The sequence below is a fragment of the Temnothorax americanus genome, unplaced genomic scaffold (genome assembly GCF_048541705.1).
Source record: "Temnothorax americanus isolate GAGA-0224 unplaced genomic scaffold, ASM4854170v1 Scaffold10, whole genome shotgun sequence".
Lineage (NCBI taxonomy): Eukaryota > Metazoa > Arthropoda > Insecta > Hymenoptera > Formicidae > Temnothorax > Temnothorax americanus.
Window position 1 is genome coordinate 1,556,469 of NW_027509231.1, and position 18,896 is coordinate 1,575,364.

Sequence of the window (18,896 nt, forward strand, 5' to 3'; positions counted from 1 at the left end):
ACTCGCCCTTATCGCTTTAACCGCGATAAGCGGAGATTAGACCCATATGTCATTAGATGTGCTGGACAGATAAACGGTGTCACGGCGTCCTGGAAATTTAACGAAGAAGTTACACCACACGACAACGGCCCGGTATCTAACGTTCCGCGCTTGATCATCGTGGACCGCCATTATTATTCTTCCACAAATAATGTTTTCTATCATCAAATGTTGCTTAACGCGATTTTTTTATTTAACACAAAATGATGTCTCTCGCGATAATTACAACAATTAATATTATGTGACGCGAAAATTGGCTTATCTGTGCGAATCGCTGCATAAATACATAAATACAGATAGTGAGGGAAACGATGTTACTTTATCAAGTGCACTCGTAGCGGGCTCCGTTCGGTAGCACTTGTCGGTTAAGCCGCGGATACTTCACCTCGAGGGTCTCTTGTCATTAACAAATTGTACGATACAACTGACTGTCGAGTAGCAACAACAATTGGCCGATTACTACCTCTCTAGAGTCGCTGTTTCTCATTCAATGCATTTATAACATTGTTATCTGAAATTTTCATTTTTTTATCTTTACGATTTTTTCCGGATGCACTCCAGCTGATGATAATTTAATTACAGTTATCCTTATGTACTGTATTGATATCGAATCGATCAACGAGAATGAAACTGGGTGATTGTACAATAACCAAAACAACGTAATTAGAAAATAATATCGATAATAATAATAAAAATGCGCATGTGTTTACTGAAATTACGCTGCGTCACCACAGCCTAGTAGAAAATCCCAGCCTGGCAATGCACTATCGAACATTAATATCTTAAAATCATTTTACACGTGATAGATACGGCAATCTATATAATTTTCTCCTTTTTTCTCTTTTGCGATTATGAAGTTGCAAGTGAAAGATAAATATTTTCTATCATTTAATCATTAAATGACACACGTGCGTAATAATGAATCGAATTTTGGACATATGCAATCTACATACATATATACTTATCCATATATTTTCTGTATTTATATGTACAAAATGTATGTCAGAGAATCGTGTTTTAATTAATATTATATTAAAATTTAATTCGTAAAAAGCTATTGTACTTTTTAATCTATATAAACCCACGCTAAAAAATAACTGGATTATATATAAGAGAAAAAAATTGATTTTTTGGAAATGTAATATAAATATATAAGTGCAGGGAAAAACAACGATGCAAATGTAAGTTTCTTGCATCATTCGAGATCGATGAGACTCGATTATATTTCGGCCCCCCTTCGACGTTATATATGATTTGCGGTAGTCAAACTAATCTATGTAGGGTGTTATCGCGCCGATAACGTTGCCGGAGCTCCTATCAGGTAGCCATATTTTTGATACAATATATAGGTGATCGATATATTGCCACATAGTTCTCAGTAAAACCTCGTTATCACGAGGCGGACGGCAGTATAATCTTGGTGCTGTTTTCCACGATAATTTTCATTAAATTCCTCTTTTGAGTGCCGAGTTGCTTCTCCAACAAATATTTGTCGAGTAGCTATCACGCGCGAGGCCGTTAGAAAGAAAGTGAAAATCTTGAAAACTTATTTTCGAGAGGAGTTATTCTGTATTTCAACGATTAATGATGATCGCGTTATTAATCGCTCGTCGTATCCGTTTTAACGTCGGTGAATCGTATTGTAAATTCAATTTTTCGAGAAATTTTCGCGGATATATCAGTTAATCGCGCCACATCAAACGGAAGACTTCGTAAGACTTCCTTTCTTCCACTTTGTTCAAATTCGTCGCAGAAGACTCGTGTCGCAGAATCATTGCAGAAGGATATATGCGATGACACTTCGATGCGAAAAACGCGTAGAATTTTCGAGGAATGCAAGCATGAAACGCGGGTCTATCGCTCTCGAGAAAAGATTGACGTATTGAAGGACTGTACGAAATCGTGAAGGAATTCCTTCGGTTGACTCCTGGATGAGTCAGCCGACGGCGGTACGTTTTTGACTTGGTCAGAAAGCCGCGGGATATTGCGACTTTTGTGTCGACCGAACCGGACACGGCAGAAACGGACACGTTCGTTAATCCAGACGGTGCGAGGAGAAAAGCGAGAAAAATGGCAGCCGGATACGACGATTGTTACGATGCTTCTTGGCATTTGATACCGCCCGATTACGTCAGCAACGAGGAGGATTACAGGTAAAAAGCTCAACCAGCGAAAGAGTATTTACAGGCACAATGTTTTGTGTCGAAAATAACGATTTAAAATAACAGCATTTAACTAATTTTTATCTTTCGCGCTATCTAATAAAACTCGAGATTTTAGATGATAACTTCTATGCGAGATTAATTAATCCTAAAATTCTTGCCGAATATTAAATCAAATTCAAAATAAAATAGAAAAACTTATAATGGGCAAACTTAATATTATCCGTAAATAAATCGTATATCTTAAAATGAAATCATCAAATATTGATCTATCGAGGAGAAGATAAGCGTGCTCTATTTTGTAACACCTCAACACATATTTAATACATTATTCGATGAAAACGAAAACGTCTGTGCCAATTAATCTCGAGATATTAAAAGGATTGCTCGATCCCCGCGCGTTCGCGCGGGCAATTAACATATCTGATTAAGCCGATAGTACCGGAAACCGGAAGCGAACGTTTAAGAGCAGTCACGCATATCGGTTAGGCGAATCCCTCCGGCGTAGAGTGGTACGCCTTGTTACACACCGGGACACACACGAGGAGCGAAAAGGGCCGTGCGGTATGTCGACACCTGTTGGTTTCCATCATAAATTTCGGATTAATCGTATTCCGCTACGCGATATATACGATTCTGCAATGCTACTTCCCCCGTTCGTACGTTACACCTGCGAGATCGCGAGGTCGTCGAATCAGCGAACATCTCGCCGAATGAACAATTATTTAATTTAACATATTACCACCTAATTCTTATTTTTACGTACACCTTATCCCTATGACAATCTCAATTTTTTTCTTTTGTTACATCCGGATATGGGAAAACCACGTGATGAACAGAGGACACAATTTTCACTCTGTAATATACCTATACGCATTATTTTCATTAGCTTGTTTGATTAATTATCCCAATCCTTTTTAGGAAACACATTTGCAAATACGTTTGAAAGAAAAACATCTTTCGAAAATTCAAGTGTGACATTTTAGTCCGCTCATGAGTTCTTTCTTCACCTGTGCGGACTGCAAGAAGGAAAACTCATCATTCCGGCATACTTAAAAATAACATCTTAAGCAGTTCTTAAACGACGCCGGTGGCTGGTGGCTTTTAACGAACCGTGCCAAGTCTAGATCGTGTCTAACAACACACGGCTTGGACGAGGGGCTTATTTTATGGAAGAGCGACCTTCTCAACAGGCCTCTTGAACGGGAATACTAAAGAAGTGTCCCTCGGGACCTACGTCGCGTCGTCCGGTCTATACTAAGCCTCATACTACGTTCATTCATACTCCTGCAGGGCTCCATCGCCCTTCTTTGTGCTGACTTTATGAATGAACGTAAGATATTCTTCGATCGGTTTCTATCAAATTCAAACGGCTTTTCTTTCAGTCAGTCTCAATGAGAGCAACGGTGGAAGAAAAGCACAGCTTTTTTATCGATTACGTTAAACATTGATAGATGTCGATCATTGTAGAATATTTTTTCATCATTAGTATCCGTAATATATGCCACTTAGGAAGAAAATTCAATAATTTAATAGAAATTATTAATAATTAAAGCAGAATATGTTCCACTCTTTTGATCGTTGAAAATATCAAGAGACAACAGATATTAGATGTAAGATATTTAAATATTAAATAATATCAAACGTGTAAGTATAATGGATAATATTAAGAAACAATTAATTTTAATGTGGTTATTATTACATTTTTAAAGATCATTATTTGCATTATGCTACATTGGTCAAGCTTCGTGAAAATATGGAAGCTATTCTGTGAATAGATGTTAAAAATACAAAAAAATTTCTTCAGTTATTTTTGTAACTTTTTTGAAAAGGCTTTTCAGTATAACGTGTATACGATAATATCCTTAATTTTTTTACAATAAGTTAACATATTATAATCGGCATCTTTCTTAAGGTGTTCAAAAGACCGAAAGAAAAAGGGAAACCTTTTCGTTCGATTGTCCTGTCAAGGTCGTTAAAATTCTCTTTAACAACCACTCGAGTTATAATATCCTACAGAGAAAAAAAAGGAGAGGGAGAGAGATCATTTCGATAGCCTGAGGTTACATGGTGCTCGAGCGCAAATGTTAGCTCAAACCTTGACCACACGTATATACTAGTAAGAAATTATCTGCGTTCCAAATGCGATATCCCAATGAAAAAAATTCATGGCTCTGCAACGGTGGGATGTGGTCAGGGTTACTTGAAAACTGAAGAGAACATTTTTCCTCTACACGTACCGGTGATAAAATATAAAAGACGGTCGGCACGATCTCAGGTGTTTTTCTTTCGGCTGCTGCATCGGCAGGTATCGGTATTGTGATGTTAATAGCAAGATATCCGGTCAAATGGCTGAATGGTCATTCATCGTGACACGTTTCCCATTTCCGGGACACACCTGAATTCCAGAAATAAGAAAATCCCGAAGTGTCAAGTGGCCACTCGGCCGGCAAGTATTTTCATGAAATTTAGCTTTGAGCCTTCCGAAGTCTCTCTTTCTCCATTCGGTTCTGCAGGCGATTCAAGATGAAAAGAATATCTATGCATTAAAAAGAGCAATATTTTATTTCTCGTTTTATACGCAATATCTACTAATAATTATTACTAAAATATTATACACAGCATGTATACTGAATATAAACTAAATTATTAATTAATTGTTCGATCAAACATTATTAAAAATATAAGTCAAATTTGCTGTTTAATAATAAAATGAGACCCAAAGTTGCTCCGAAAATTCCCTTAATATATTTACAAGTTATACTATTATCGGTAAATTTTATACGTGCACAACAGAAGCATTTATTGTATGGCTTTAAGAAATTTTGCAAGATGGATTTAAATGACAATCTGTTGTTTATTAACTTAATGCCGATTGTTATAGTGTTTAAAAATATAAAAGGTACGGTCTAGCAAGCTGACCACCGAGTTAATCCAGTTTGAAAAAACCAACCTACTTTTTGGTCGAGTTAATCCGTCGGATTTACTTTTCAGATTTTCAAGACATTTCCGATATTATCCGTCGGAAGTATTTTCGTGATTTTTAAAAGAACATAAACCGATAGTTGGCCACTTCGGACACAAAAAGGTAGAGGAAAACCAAGAAGACGAACGAGAAAGAAGGGTCTTCGTTTGACCATCTGGTTAATTTGAGCCGCTGTTTGGTGGCAATAAAATTCTATGTCTCGCGACAATAAGCGATAAACTGGTTAACTGCTACATTTAAGCTAAGGGTTCGTTTCCACGGGTGCTAATACGAAAACAGTGGCGATACTACAACGTAAAAATGAAGGTTGAGTCAGCGATGAAATCAATTAGTCACAGAAGAAAACCTAGGTTATGTTTTCTTTGATAAATAGCGGATATTAAGATATTGCTTAGAACTTGGACAAAAATATATTGTACCTTAAATTTCAGTAATACATATTATGGCACTTATCACCTCTCAAATTGATATTGCCGTAACGCGATCAACTTTTATAGGGACTAAAAATGTCTGACTCTGCAGTTCCAAAATATGATTTATCTTCTTCCATTAAAGCCGCAGAATTATATTACAAACAAAAAAAACTAGAACAAAAGCAGTATTTCGAAAATATCGAGTTAATCCCTGTCATATCGTTCGCACTCGCAAGTTTGGATCCAAAAATGTTATTAAACTAGAAAGTTCGGGAAGACTCCACTCGATCATTGGAGGGTTGCAATAATTCGCGGGCACAACTGCACCGGTGAAGCGACTATACACGGCGGGGGTGAGGGAGAGAACAGTAAAACAATGAGACGCAGACAAATTGGGTTGCGTGCTCGAAACAAGTTGGCACAGCTATCGCCAAACAGTCGTGGGAGCTCAGCAAATGTTGCTCGATTGCCCGGAGAGCTCGAGACTTCTCCATTTTTTCCCGCCAACGCTCGGAACTTCCGGGACGAAGAGCGGGTCGAGGGGAGACGGGAAATCCGAGAAAAACGATAGACGTCTCGCGGGTCTCTTTCTCGTGTTGAACACGATTCTAACCGAGTTAGACGATGCGATGTGCATATCGAACGAATCAATGCACGTACCGTTCGAACTCTTAAACTGCCATCCTAAACTTTTATAAACTAAGGATCTTATAGCACAATCAGCTGCAATAACATTTTTAAAAATACTACTATGGCACCCCGTATCAATAGTTTCGATAATTATTTATCAATATTGTAACATTAATAATATCAATTGCATATCATAATCAATTTTACGCGCTCTTTATTTCCAATTTATTAAATATTCCAATAACGCCAATTATTTAAAGTAATAATCATTTATTCTTATACGTACTTTTAAATCTTTGTTACAAAAAATTATTCGTTTATAATAATATTTCCTATTTAAATAATTACTCTCATCACATATCAGAATTTTTACTTACGAAAAGTTCGTAAAGTAATAATTGTCACAATCATTGATGTCATAAGTTTTATATTATTACAAATATTTATTATTTATATTATTGCTGTTAATACGATTATGCGTTCATAATCGTCGCGCATTTTGGTAACTCATTGTCAGATATAAAATAACTGAACGTCAGCATCTTGACCGCTGAGAAATACAAGTGTTTTCCTGCTTTCCGGTAGCCGTCAGATTTTATTTCCCAGATATAAATTTAGCCGCGGCCGCATGAAAAAACCAGGAAAGTCGGGTCCACCCTCTTCCGCACTTTTTGACTTTCTGTGTGGTGGAGCCGCGCGATTGTACGAAGACCGGTCTGAATAAACCGGAAACTCGCCCCATCGTCGCTCCTGTCCCTTTACCTGTTCCTCGCTTCTAAATCGCGCTTTTCGAAACCCCATTTTCCACCGTGCTACCGTCAGTACGCGCGTGCATTTATTGTGAGTGCCCGCATTCAGGTGGGCATCTCTCTTCTTACGATTGGATACAACCTGCGACTCCATTCAGCGACGCCGACGAGTCCGACGTATCATCAATTTCGGAGAGTCGGCTCGATCGGGAGATCAAAAGTGTGGACCTCCCGTTTAAAGCGGAGCACCCAAATATTTCTTAAAATTTAACAGATACCGAGAAATGTTTAAGATAAATTAGGGACGTCGAAGAACGCGGATTGTGAAATTCGCGTTCTTTGAAAAACGTTTTCCCACCGTGAAGGCCTCATTCCCTTTATATCCTTTATATCTTCGTTATAACATTACAGAATTATAAAATGGCACACGTTGATTTCGCCGTGCACGTGTTGCACAAAAAATATTGCAAAATATTCTGTGACGCGCGACAATATCTTGGCATCTTCGGTAATCAATAATGCTGTACAATCCTGACGTGTAATATGGCTTCGGTATTACCGCGATAATATTTTATCTGCGATCGAAACGTTGGGGAAAAAAGGTGACGAAGCGAATTCGATTCGATCAAATCGCATCGGGGCCCGCGAAATTATTTTTATGCCCGTAATTCCGATGGATGATGATACGTGTCGCGCCGAACGACAATCGCGAAACGACGGCCTTTATCTGCCGTTTCGACGTAATAAATGCGTGTCCGCGAATAATAAGTGGGTGGGTGGATGTAAAAAAGAAATCAGGTCAGCCTTGTCGTTGCACACCGACATGTCTTTTTTTACTCGCGCGCGCGCGAAAATCGTGATTATCGCGGAGAGGAAAAAAAAGAGGACTGAGATCGTCACGGAACGCGCACGTATAATAAATGTCTCACTATAAAATTAGCCGTCACACTCTTCGTCTGAATTATGCTGACAGTCTGCAGTCTGAGTTTATTTAACTGCCGCAACAAATCTGACTTCTTATCCAACTACTCCGTACTACTTTACTTCTTCGATCACAGCTTTAGATTGACATCTTCAATTTGATTTCGTGTCTTTTTATTGGAGATTTTTACTTCGGTAAGCTATGCCTGAGAAAGAATCACGATCGCTCTAGTTTTATAAAACTTTATTTAATATTATTGAACTATTATATATATATATATATATATATAAGTTAATGACGTACACGATGCAAGCAAACGCACAATATTTTTTTTTTGCGAAAACATCTCGTTTTTCGTAAAATTTAGACATATATTTCCCTTAGCTTCAATTATACTCAAATTCGCGAGCCTTCGGCTTTTTACTCGAGCAAACAAGCTCCTAAAAGAAGACACAGTCGAACCGATTGATCATACGTATCTCGTTCACATTCGTGTAACACTCGCCCGTAAGTCGCGACCACGCTTCTAACCCAGTTTTGCGTATCAATAGGCAGCGATCTGAGTGCCACGAGGGACGGGGAGAGGAAAAGAAGAAAATAGGGTGGGAGCAGAAAGAGAGAGCGCGAGTGAAAAATCGAAATGACACAGTAAAAGCACCGCTAATGCTCTTTCACATTAACACTCGACGTAAAGTATGCTCTCGGTGTAAAAAGCCCCCTGATCGATGAAGCCCGGCGATTGGCTCGCTCGGCGGGCTGGATTGAAATCAACCCCCGGGCTGTCGGGCGAGGGTTTCCCGACACGCGACCACCCCATTGGTCGACCGACGGTACCACCCCTCGGCAACTTGCCCCGGTAACATTACCAGTCGCACGGAGTCTCCCGAGCGAGGGATATCCTTCGCAAGATCGCTCGAAGTGGCGAGATTCTGCTAGATTGCAAATGCTAGAAGTGTGAAACTTACACATGTAAAAATTTAACAAAACGCGACAGACGTGAAAAAAAATACAGCGATAAATATTTTAAGAATTTTTAAAAGTTTTCTTTAGCGAACGTTTTGCTAAAACTACACCTCAAATTACATTTTGGAAAAGAAGATTGTATTAAGACTGTACTATTCGAATTACAATTTTTTTTAATATGTAAAGAAATCTTTATTAATAAACATAACTCTGTAAACAGTCACAATGAAACCAGTTTATCTCTTGAAAAATTTGCAAATATTTTCCTCTTTTCTTGCAAATCGTCGAAAATAGATCACTTTACAGATAAAAAATCAGCCAGTTTAATTTTATATAATAAACTTATAGTTTAAATAAAATAAAATATTATTTAAATTTTCATGAAACGTTATCATCGACATTGCGTTTATTTTTTAAACAAATAAGACTTCTAAAGACGATGACAACGATAAAAAAGAAACCAACAGCATTTTGCTATTCTGCGCTTCTCCCGTGGAAAACCTTCCCTAAGTTACCGCCGAGTATCGACGGCAGGGAGGGATACGCGACGAGAAGAACGAACTGGGGGGATGAACGAGAAATCCCCGCCTCCACGTAGAACCCGCCCTGCGCTTTGAGGGTGCTTGACAAGCGAAACTGCTCGAGGTAGGGAACACTAGCCGTCAAGTGCTCGTCGAGGACACTCAAAAACTACAAGGAGAGTCCTTCAGCTTACTCCGAAAAGGAATCGGTAGCCTGCTTTTCGTGCCGCTCGGACCCGAGTCGCCTTTCGCGCAACCCATTGATAATTATTTGTGAAAGTGACCGATGGTTGCGACTGTCTCGAGAAAACGGCACGAGTATCAGTGCATGGTTGGATTAATTGAACTAGTTTATTCGTGTGCTGGACTTTAGTTGCGCGTATTCGAACTGTCATTGTGTGAAAAGTCATAGTTATTTATGGTAAAATAGAGACCTATGACAGTGTTGTGTGACAAAGGTAGAAGAAAGTGAAAAAGAAAGGAGAATCTCGAAAGTATCATGGGCAGTGGCAATCACGGAAAAATTGAAAAGACAAGAAAGATTTTTGAAGAAGTTAAACTCAAGCCGATAGAAATGAAGAAATATAAATAAAGATACAAATATAAAAAGATAATACACCGTCGATAATGCGCCGTTAATTTTCTTCAAGTAAAAACAAATAAATTGTAAATTAAAAATCTATACACGTGGTGAAAGACAGGAAAGAAAAATTTCATTAGTTTCTATCTGTATTATCAAAGCAAAAGAAGACAAAAGAAGAAAAATGAAATAAAGGAAGAAAAAAAGACAGAAAAGAAAGATCCTCTAAATTGTTAAGAAAGAATTTCAACATTTAATATTATTGATCAAGCGAGAGAAGAAAACGAAAGTTATAGACAGTTATAGAGATTTTTTAAATTTGAAGATGTGCCATCGTTAAAAGGCGAATGTAATGATGTATTGATACCAATAAGGACAAATCGAAATCTTTGAAATCTTCTCAAAATGGCAGATAAGAATAAGCTTTTACCCTGGCCGTTACTACCGTATCCGGCTAGTCTCTTGAATCACGTCTGGTACAGTCAACTCGCATTAAACACTAGGTAAATAAAATAAATGAAAGATTGGTGTATTTAGTTCCTTTTGCTTTTTTTATTTCTTTCCGAAATTATTTATCATAAGAAAATAACAGAATCGATGCACGTATCAAATATATTAAATCGTAATAAATAATAATTATTATCCCTATATAAACGAGAGCAATTGTAAGAACGCCACAATTGTTAAATTTTAATAATATACAATAAATAAGCAAGTATTCGATAAATAGATTGAAAAGCTCGGGCTTTGTCGATAACAATGTTTTTGCGCGACAAATTTTTACACGGCCCTCAAGTTCTTGCACGTGGCTTCATTAAGATATATCGTGCATTATCGTGCGATATCGCCAAATATCCGGTCGGCTATCGATACTCTTAATGCTCACTGGAACACGCATCACTTATCGATTAAACCTTACACGCGACACCGAAAAATCGCCACTCAATACTCTATGTTTACATGACAAGACACGTACATCAAACTCTAGGCAATGTTACAATATCAGCAAATATATATAACATTGTATAATATATAAGAAAGTCAAAATATATTACATTATTCCGATCGAAATATTTAATCTTGATAAGTGAAAATGTTTCTTCTAATTATTTTAACATGTTTTAAAAAAATGTTTGCTTAGAAATTTGCATTTTAAAGTCTATCACTTTATAATTCTTTCATTACTATTGCATTTTATTATTTGCAAATTAAATTTTTTCGCTCTATCTTTTAGAATTCATTTACCGTTTAATCAAACGTTTGATTATTTTAACCCTTCTTAACAACGCTTAATATTATTAGGATTCGAATCTCTTTCTAGTATAAATAAAAATAAACACACATTTGTGTTAGCTTACTCAAGCACATTTAGGCATTACATATCTATATTATTAATCCTAATATTAATAATTTAAAATCTACAGACGTATTATAGAAATTGATTTATAATTTTTGTCTTGTTATATTCACAAAAGGTATCATATGCAATATACTTCCTATATTTTTCTTTATTTTTTTTTATTTTCAAGAATGTAATCGGTCATTATATATATTTGAAGCAATCGTTCATCCTCGAATAGTCCGGATAATAGATATCCTGTGATAACAGAAATCCTATTGTAAACGAATGATGAAAGCTAAATTCGTATTATGCGTATAACAATTTTCTAATGACAAAATTAAAATGATGTAAGAAGCATTGTAATTAGAAAAGATTGAAATCGCGAGCGATTTCAATGCTGGTACTTAGAAATAATTATCTTTTTGTAAGAAGCTCGATTAATGACGGCATTATCTCTCCGCGATATTTTATATATAATTTGACTTTTATATAATTAAGTTAAGATTGCCTATAGAGAGAGAGATTTAATGAAATAAGTAAATAAATTAGACTTAAGGAAGTGTCCACGCATCTATAAAATTCTGTTAAATAAAAACCGTGTCAATAATCGACATTCACCAAAATCACGTGTTCGTAACTAAAAATGTGAAGCGAACTAAAGTATAACAAAAAATCGTCAAATAATCATCGTCTCAATCCGTCGCAAATTTCTTGCATTTATCAGAATTTTCAGGCGGCAGTAAAGAATGTGTAACTCGTAAAAAGCTTATTCGGAAACTCGCGTTTCATGTCGGGAATATTTGAAACGCATATGGCCGAACGTGACGCGATAATGGCTCATCTGGCTTAGGAAGCGGACCCAAAAATTCGCTCTATACACAGGTCCAAAGACAGGTTGTTTGTGATCAAACGTGTGCAGGTATATTGTACCCTTAAAGACATTTCTCTAATCGGTCTAGTCTTCAAAGGGCTGGTGGCTTTTTGACGGTCGTCACACAGCTTTCAAGACCAGCGACGATCTCGAAAAATAAATCTTACCATAAAGAAGTGATCTTTGTGTCCGACTTTCTCGCAAAATCCGTTCGCAAAAAACGGATGCCAATTTTTGGCATCCCTCCAAACTTACCGCAAATATACGGTATACACGTTTATTAAAATAAAAAAAAATATGCAGAATATTAATAAATTGCTAAAATATTGTCATAAGCTTTTAATACCCGAAGCATATCAATCTATTCATCGCTATATATCTCGGCATTTCAAAGGATTAGTAAAAACTGACGGTGATATTAATATCTGATATCATAATAACGTGTGAACAAGCTCTAAAAGTGCATTAATATAAGTATTTTACTAATTGATAAGTGCACATAAATGTCAAGATATGTATAATCAAATAATGTTGCACGTTATCTTTACGTACAAACTTATTTTTCACGAAAATTCTATAGAACAAATAACAAAATTTCCTCTACGATGCTAGTTAATATATTTCCTCGAGGCTAGAATTATAGCAGTTATGTAATTTTTTGTTACAGGCTATTGGAAAGTATGAAAATGCCGGCTAGAACTTCTGGTTTTGCAATCAGCGACATTTTGGAGCTAAACGATGCCAAGCCGTCGCAAGAAGAACCAGATGTGCAAGGTATAATAACATCAAAATTATTACATTAACCATTATAGACGTAATTAAAAAGAAACAAATCTGACATTAATTTCTTACGCTAAAAAGCGACGCAAAGCAAATTAGATTTATGAAACAATACAGTTTTAAAATATGAGTCAATTTGATTTCAATCTTAAAATAATGCGATTTTAAAATCAGATAAATTACACAGTTTCCGAAATCTCTTTGCTATGCGCATTTCATAAGTGTATATAGAAGAAGAAAATTAATTAGTTTACTGGGACTTTGTGTTCTAGGTGCCACGACGGTTTTACCAACGGCCAACGACGTGCCGTCGGCTTACCAGCAATTTCTCGAGCATACAACCGCCATGTTGCAACCTATGCACGCTAATCTGAACAGGGGCACGCTACCACCGCCTCCACCTGGATTATTATGGCCAACCGGACCGGCACTACCGACAGCATTACCTCAACCCTTAGAGGAAGTGAATGGTGAGCGGACAAATAACAATTCTTTATTTAATTGTCTACAAACCGAGGATACACGCGGCAGCAAAATTATAACATCCATCGCGTGTAATTTCGATAGCGCATTTAATTACATCAAGAAATAATTAGATATTAAATTTCAAAGAAAGTGCGCGAAATAGATAAATTATACTGCGTTATCAAAATCGTCACTCGCACCGCTCGCACCCAAGAAATAAGGCTCGGTCGGCTTTGATCGCTGCAGTTATTATCATTTGAGACGCATGTCTTCTCGCTCCCTTTCCTCACTGATGTGCGACGCACACGCGCTTTTGCGGGCGGGCGGACGAGGGAAGGCAGCGCGAGATGGAAACCCTTATTTATTTAGCACCCTACAATTGGTCCGTGAGGGTTAAGCAGGATCTAATGGTTCTGTAAAAGGTCCTCGTGGGTACCGCACAGCTATTGGTCCGCGAAGGAGGACAGATGTTTGAGTCGGGGACAGATGCGAGAGAGGGGCCCCGTGTCCCCGGCCCCCTCCCCCAATGAATCGGTATTGTCACGCCCAAAAAATTCGTCGGTGACCTATCCCGCGTTCCCATCTCCTTTTTTCCGCGGCTACACGGTTTGCACGAGCGAAAAATCCAGGCAACGTGTCGAACCGTTGAGAAACGCATCGTGCGCGAATAATTGCGGTCCTGTAGCAGGTAAAGAGGGGAGAAGCACGATTGAGTGGATCTCTTTTATATCGGACGTTTACATTGTTCAGTGGATAGCGTATTACATTAAATTCTCTCCGAAGCTGAATTGTAAAAAATGTATAGACAAAGTCAAATATGGCCTGAGCGATGATCTCGGAAAATTGTACGAGTTACCTATATAGTCTAATGTTAGATTCTTTCATCGCCCGTCGCATTAAATATGTTAAAATTTTAAACAGGATGTGTAAAATTTCTTCTATCCTTATTTTTATATTACCAAAGAAATTAGATTGCAACAAATTGATATGCTCTCTTCTCGTAAAATTTCTCGATAAACAATTTTAACTTCAAATAACACAGCAACTGTATGTGTATTTTAGATCTGATGTTCAAAGATAAAACTCATTTCTAATAAATAATTTTGCCACTCAGAGATTAAAAAAAAAACCAGTCAAATCATCCCTTTCTTCGCCATCGCGTATAGCGTCGGAGACATTAGTCGGCGGCGATTGTTTAATTGAAATCACAGTGCGACTGCGAGTACAGTCTAATCTCCCATGAAAATGATATGGTTGATCCCATGGGGTCCAGCAGGGGTATCAAATAGGCTTTATATTGGTTCACACCCTCCCCAAGCGGGTTTCAGGGGTCGCTCACAAAAGCATATTGTACTACGGCGAAAGCCAGTATCCCGACGTTGTAGACAAAATTAGCCGGTATCTCGGCCGGGTCGTAACATTTACCTATACACTTCGCTAAATGAAGTTATTGTATATGTATTTCTCGTGGCATAATTACCGCGTCAGCAAAATGACATTTGCCTCATCATCGCTTCATATTTTACGTATTGTTTAAATCAAATCCTTTATTATGTCACGTTAAATTGCAAATTATAACAATTTGTATACTCGACCGCTTCTATTCTCACAACTAATTCAATAAATTCTCTTCGTTATATATTTAATGTTACAAACAAAAGTTTAAATATTGAAATAAGAGACATATTGGGGTAAAAGGAAAAATTGATATCTAAAAAAAAAAACGCTTTCACGGGAAGGTTAATTCAGCACAAATGGATACGAGAATTAACTGTCTAATGTATGATTAGAAGAACTATTAAAAAATCAATGCAGGTTAGCATCTGCCAGTATAATCAACGCTAAGAGCAATCGACGGCTGAATCGAAATGCAGCTGCAGTTCGTTAACACCAATCAAGTAATTGAGGCGGTTGATTACTAAACACTATACGTGCATCACTCCATCTAACTTATTCTGATAATGCACTGTAAATCCAAGTGTGTTATTTCTACACGCATAAACGCTCGCATAAACGTTTGAAAATGACTGATGCTCGTTTTACATGTTTTGTTGCGTGTTAAATTAACACGTTTAATCGTATTAATACGTTCAACCGTGTTAAATGACGTCATTTAAAACGGCAAGAAATGTGTAAGAAGAGCTTCAGTTAAAATAACACACTTGAATTTGCAGTGTGGCCTGACTACATCGACAATCTACGTATAATTCACAAAAAAATGTACAAGATTTTAGTTTAATTAATGATAAAAACTCTCTCTCTTTTTCGGTCAATACTTCATTATGTTAAAGCTGTAGATAATCTGTACGTTACAAATCTCATACAAATAATACTCTTGAGAGGATATCAGCTGCGAAAAGATAAAAACAAGATTCTTTTAGAATATGAGAAAATGTTATCTTAATTTCTTCCTTCTTCGCTTTTTCAGTTCTCCAACAACCGGACTCGACGAGCCCGGCGATCTCGGACATGTCGTTCCCGTCGCAGCAGGAGAACAGTCATGAGTCGTCGAAGGACGAAGAATCGCAGGACTTCGAGGACGAGCAACAGACCGGTAACGAGACGACGCAGCCCCACGAGACCGAGCACAAGAAGCGCAAGCGACGCGTGCTGTTCTCCAAGGCACAGACCTACGAGCTGGAACGACGTTTCCGTCAGCAACGTTATCTGAGCGCGCCCGAGCGAGAGCATTTGGCCTCCATCATTCGCCTCACGCCGACCCAAGTGAAGATCTGGTTCCAGAATCACAGGTACAAGACGAAGAGGGCGGCGAGCGAGCGCGTCGAGGCCAGCGGCAGCGGCTGCTCGCCCAGAAGGGTCGCCGTTCCGGTGCTAGTCAGAGACGGAAAACCCTGCCAATCCAAGTTGATAGAGCCTACTGCCTATCCCGGAAGCGGTCAGGTCCCTATGGCGCCATACATGCAGAAATATTGGTGGTAAGATGACTAGTCTAGCTGATTAGAATGAAACGATCCGGGGCGATGGTGATTCGCGCTGATCACAATTATTACGCGAATCGATGGCAATTCCCGTATCGATGAAGACACGACTTTTGTATTACACTTTTGTCAAAAAATGGTAAAGATACAAAGAATAGATGAAGAAGAAATTCAAGATGGAAGGCATGGATGATCTTATGGCAGTGATGTTGAATATGTTAAGATGTTCGAAGATTCGTGACGATTTGCGATAGTGATAGATAACGATTATGATTTCGGTATAATCGACGGTGTCAACAGAGGAATGAAAGATGAACTGGTTAACAAGTATTAGTTGGAAATGGTTGGCAAAGAAATTTTTTTGAGGCACTTTTCTTATATTCGACTTGTAGTGTAAAATTGGTACATATCTAATCAGACTCTTGATACAATGAATAAAATTACAGACATAGATATGTGATAAGATAAAAAGCTAAATCTGAGTTTGGAAACATGTTAACTATCGGGTGTATTTCAAGACGCGCGTACACACAATCGGACCTCTCAAAGTAAAATTGGGTGAAATACGACGTTTTACGAAACACGTTTTACGAGTGTTTAACACGCGCGTCCAACGAACCCGAAGCAGAACTAAAATTGGTCAGTACATTCCTAGAAAAATATCTCGGCAAAGTTGAATGAAGTTAAGAATATCGATTTTTCTTATCTAACTCTTTCTTCCAATATGTCATTTATCCAATATCTTTGAACTTTTTTTTTTCATGATTCTAAATTGTGAGAATTAGAACGAGATTGCAATTTTGAAAATTCAATTAGAAATTGGAATAATTATGATGGGTGAATATATCTCGTACATGAAATATGGCAAAGAGACTATGAATTAATTAATACATGTCTTGAAAAATATCAGTAATATCACAATGGGACTAATGGTTCTCAAGACGAGCGAATATCGTGACATATTAGTCATTAACGTAGAACGTAATACGTAGCTTCAATACGTATGCACGGTCGTTCACGCTGAAAGACAAAATGTTGATTATAAAAATTCGAAAATTGACAAAACTTTATCGTTAAAGATACAAGCAAATACGAAAGATTTAACGTCGCGACGCAAAGTAGTTTAACGAAGTAAACAAATAATACAACTTGTAATTTCGCGAGTTCATAATTTCTTCAACCGAAGATAATTGAGATTCAGGACTGCGATTACTTGAAAGTTTTTACGGCAGGTGTTGATATTTATAAAGAAATTAGAGGCAGTAATATTGTCAAAAACCAAAGATCGTTTTCACGTCTGAGTTAGATTTGACGTGAATAGGTAAATAATTATAAATATAAAAAAACGCGTAGAGAGAAATTTCATTAAACGATATCGGTGTCGCGTTCTTACGAAATAGAATATTTGTACAAACTGTTACCCATTATGATGACTCACGTATGTAGATTTCAAATTAGTCCTTAAAGCGTGTGTCACAAGAAGGGATATCTCGTATAAGCGCAAGGAGTTCCAATTTAATCATAAAATCCATAACGTCTAACTTGATACCACATAACTAAACATTAAAGCGTATTTAACGACTCTTTCAGAATGATAGTAAATCGCACGAAAATGGATTACTGCCACGACAGAAAGAGGTCGAATTCGTAGCTTAATTGCAATTCGCTAATTTAATCATCGGAAAAATTTTTATGATATAGGTATTTCTTCACACAATTCACACACAACATAACTAATGTAAACTGTGCACGTTTTTTCTTCATGTCGTCAAAACATTCGCCATATATGGTATTTGATAGATTTCCAAGATAAAATTCTATACTTGCAAAATAGTTACATAATTTTGTAGCTCTATACTCTGATATTTTTCAATTTTCGTAATAGATTTCCGTGAAAAAAAAAAGTCAGTTTGGGAATATGATTAACGAGTACGCAATTTTCATAGCGTACAACTGAATATCTCTGTCGGAATAAATTCGGCTTTGTTAATAATTTCGTTATACATATATATACGTACTTGAAGAGTATTAAAAATTTAATTAAAACTTGAGGGAAGAGCTTGCTAGAAGAACAAAATTTTGTTGATATTAGAATGGACTTTAAATCGTTATTTTAAATTTAAAATATTTGAATTCGTCTGTACTATATTAATATAATAACGTTTCACGATTATTATAATACTACAATAATCAGAGAATTATATACGAGGATATATTATGTATCCTAAAATTGCGAGTAATCGCAAGAATATCCCAATGTTTCGTCCTTACTTAATTAATTAGTTATAAGTTGTATATATGTACATTGTGTATAATATATAGTAAACTAATATATCACAGAAGCATATTTAATAAATCCGGATCTTAAAAAATCAAATTTTTATTGTCTGTTTCACCATATCAATTTTATCCCAAAAGATCAATCTATCTCCCTCCCTCTCTTTTTCTCTCTTTCTTTCATTTCTTATGCTCTAAAAAATATATATATATTGTCTAATGTCTATTTCATAAAAATTCTATATATATATATATAT

The 18,896-nt window shown here is 36.9% G+C and overlaps 1 protein-coding gene across 2 annotated transcripts; it reads left to right on the top strand.

Annotated features, from left to right (window-relative positions):
* The first annotated feature begins 1,424 nt into the window (after positions 1-1,424).
* LOC143900321 (uncharacterized) lies at positions 1,425-17,302 on the top strand. Of its 2 annotated transcripts, none has more exons than XM_077411533.1 (4): positions 1,425-2,192; positions 12,846-12,952; positions 13,231-13,428; positions 15,852-17,302. In XM_077411533.1, the coding sequence occupies exons 1-4, from the start codon at positions 2,110-2,112 to the stop codon at positions 16,361-16,363; spliced, it is 900 nt and encodes a 299-aa protein (XP_077267659.1). In that variant the 5' UTR covers positions 1,425-2,109; the 3' UTR covers positions 16,364-17,302. The 2 variants fall into 2 exon arrangements, with proteins under 2 accessions (XP_077267659.1, XP_077267651.1); XM_077411525.1 differs by lacking the exon at positions 1,425-2,192 and adding an exon at positions 8,789-10,468.
* The last annotated feature ends 1,594 nt before the right edge of the window (positions 17,303-18,896 follow it).

What these genes read in the sequence shown, in the direction of transcription:
- LOC143900321 (XM_077411525.1), top strand. Translation starts at nt 10,371, where the DNA reads ATGGCAGATAAGAATAAGCTTTTACCCTGGCCGTTACTACCGTATCCG. An exon ending in CAACTCGCATTAAACACTAG is followed by an intron (nt 10,469 to 12,845) that starts GTAAATAAAATA and finishes TTTTTGTTACAG; the next exon opens with GCTATTGGAAAGTATGAAAA. An exon ending in ACCCTTAGAGGAAGTGAATG is followed by an intron (nt 13,429 to 15,851) that starts GTGAGCGGACAA and finishes TCGCTTTTTCAG; the next exon opens with TTCTCCAACAACCGGACTCG.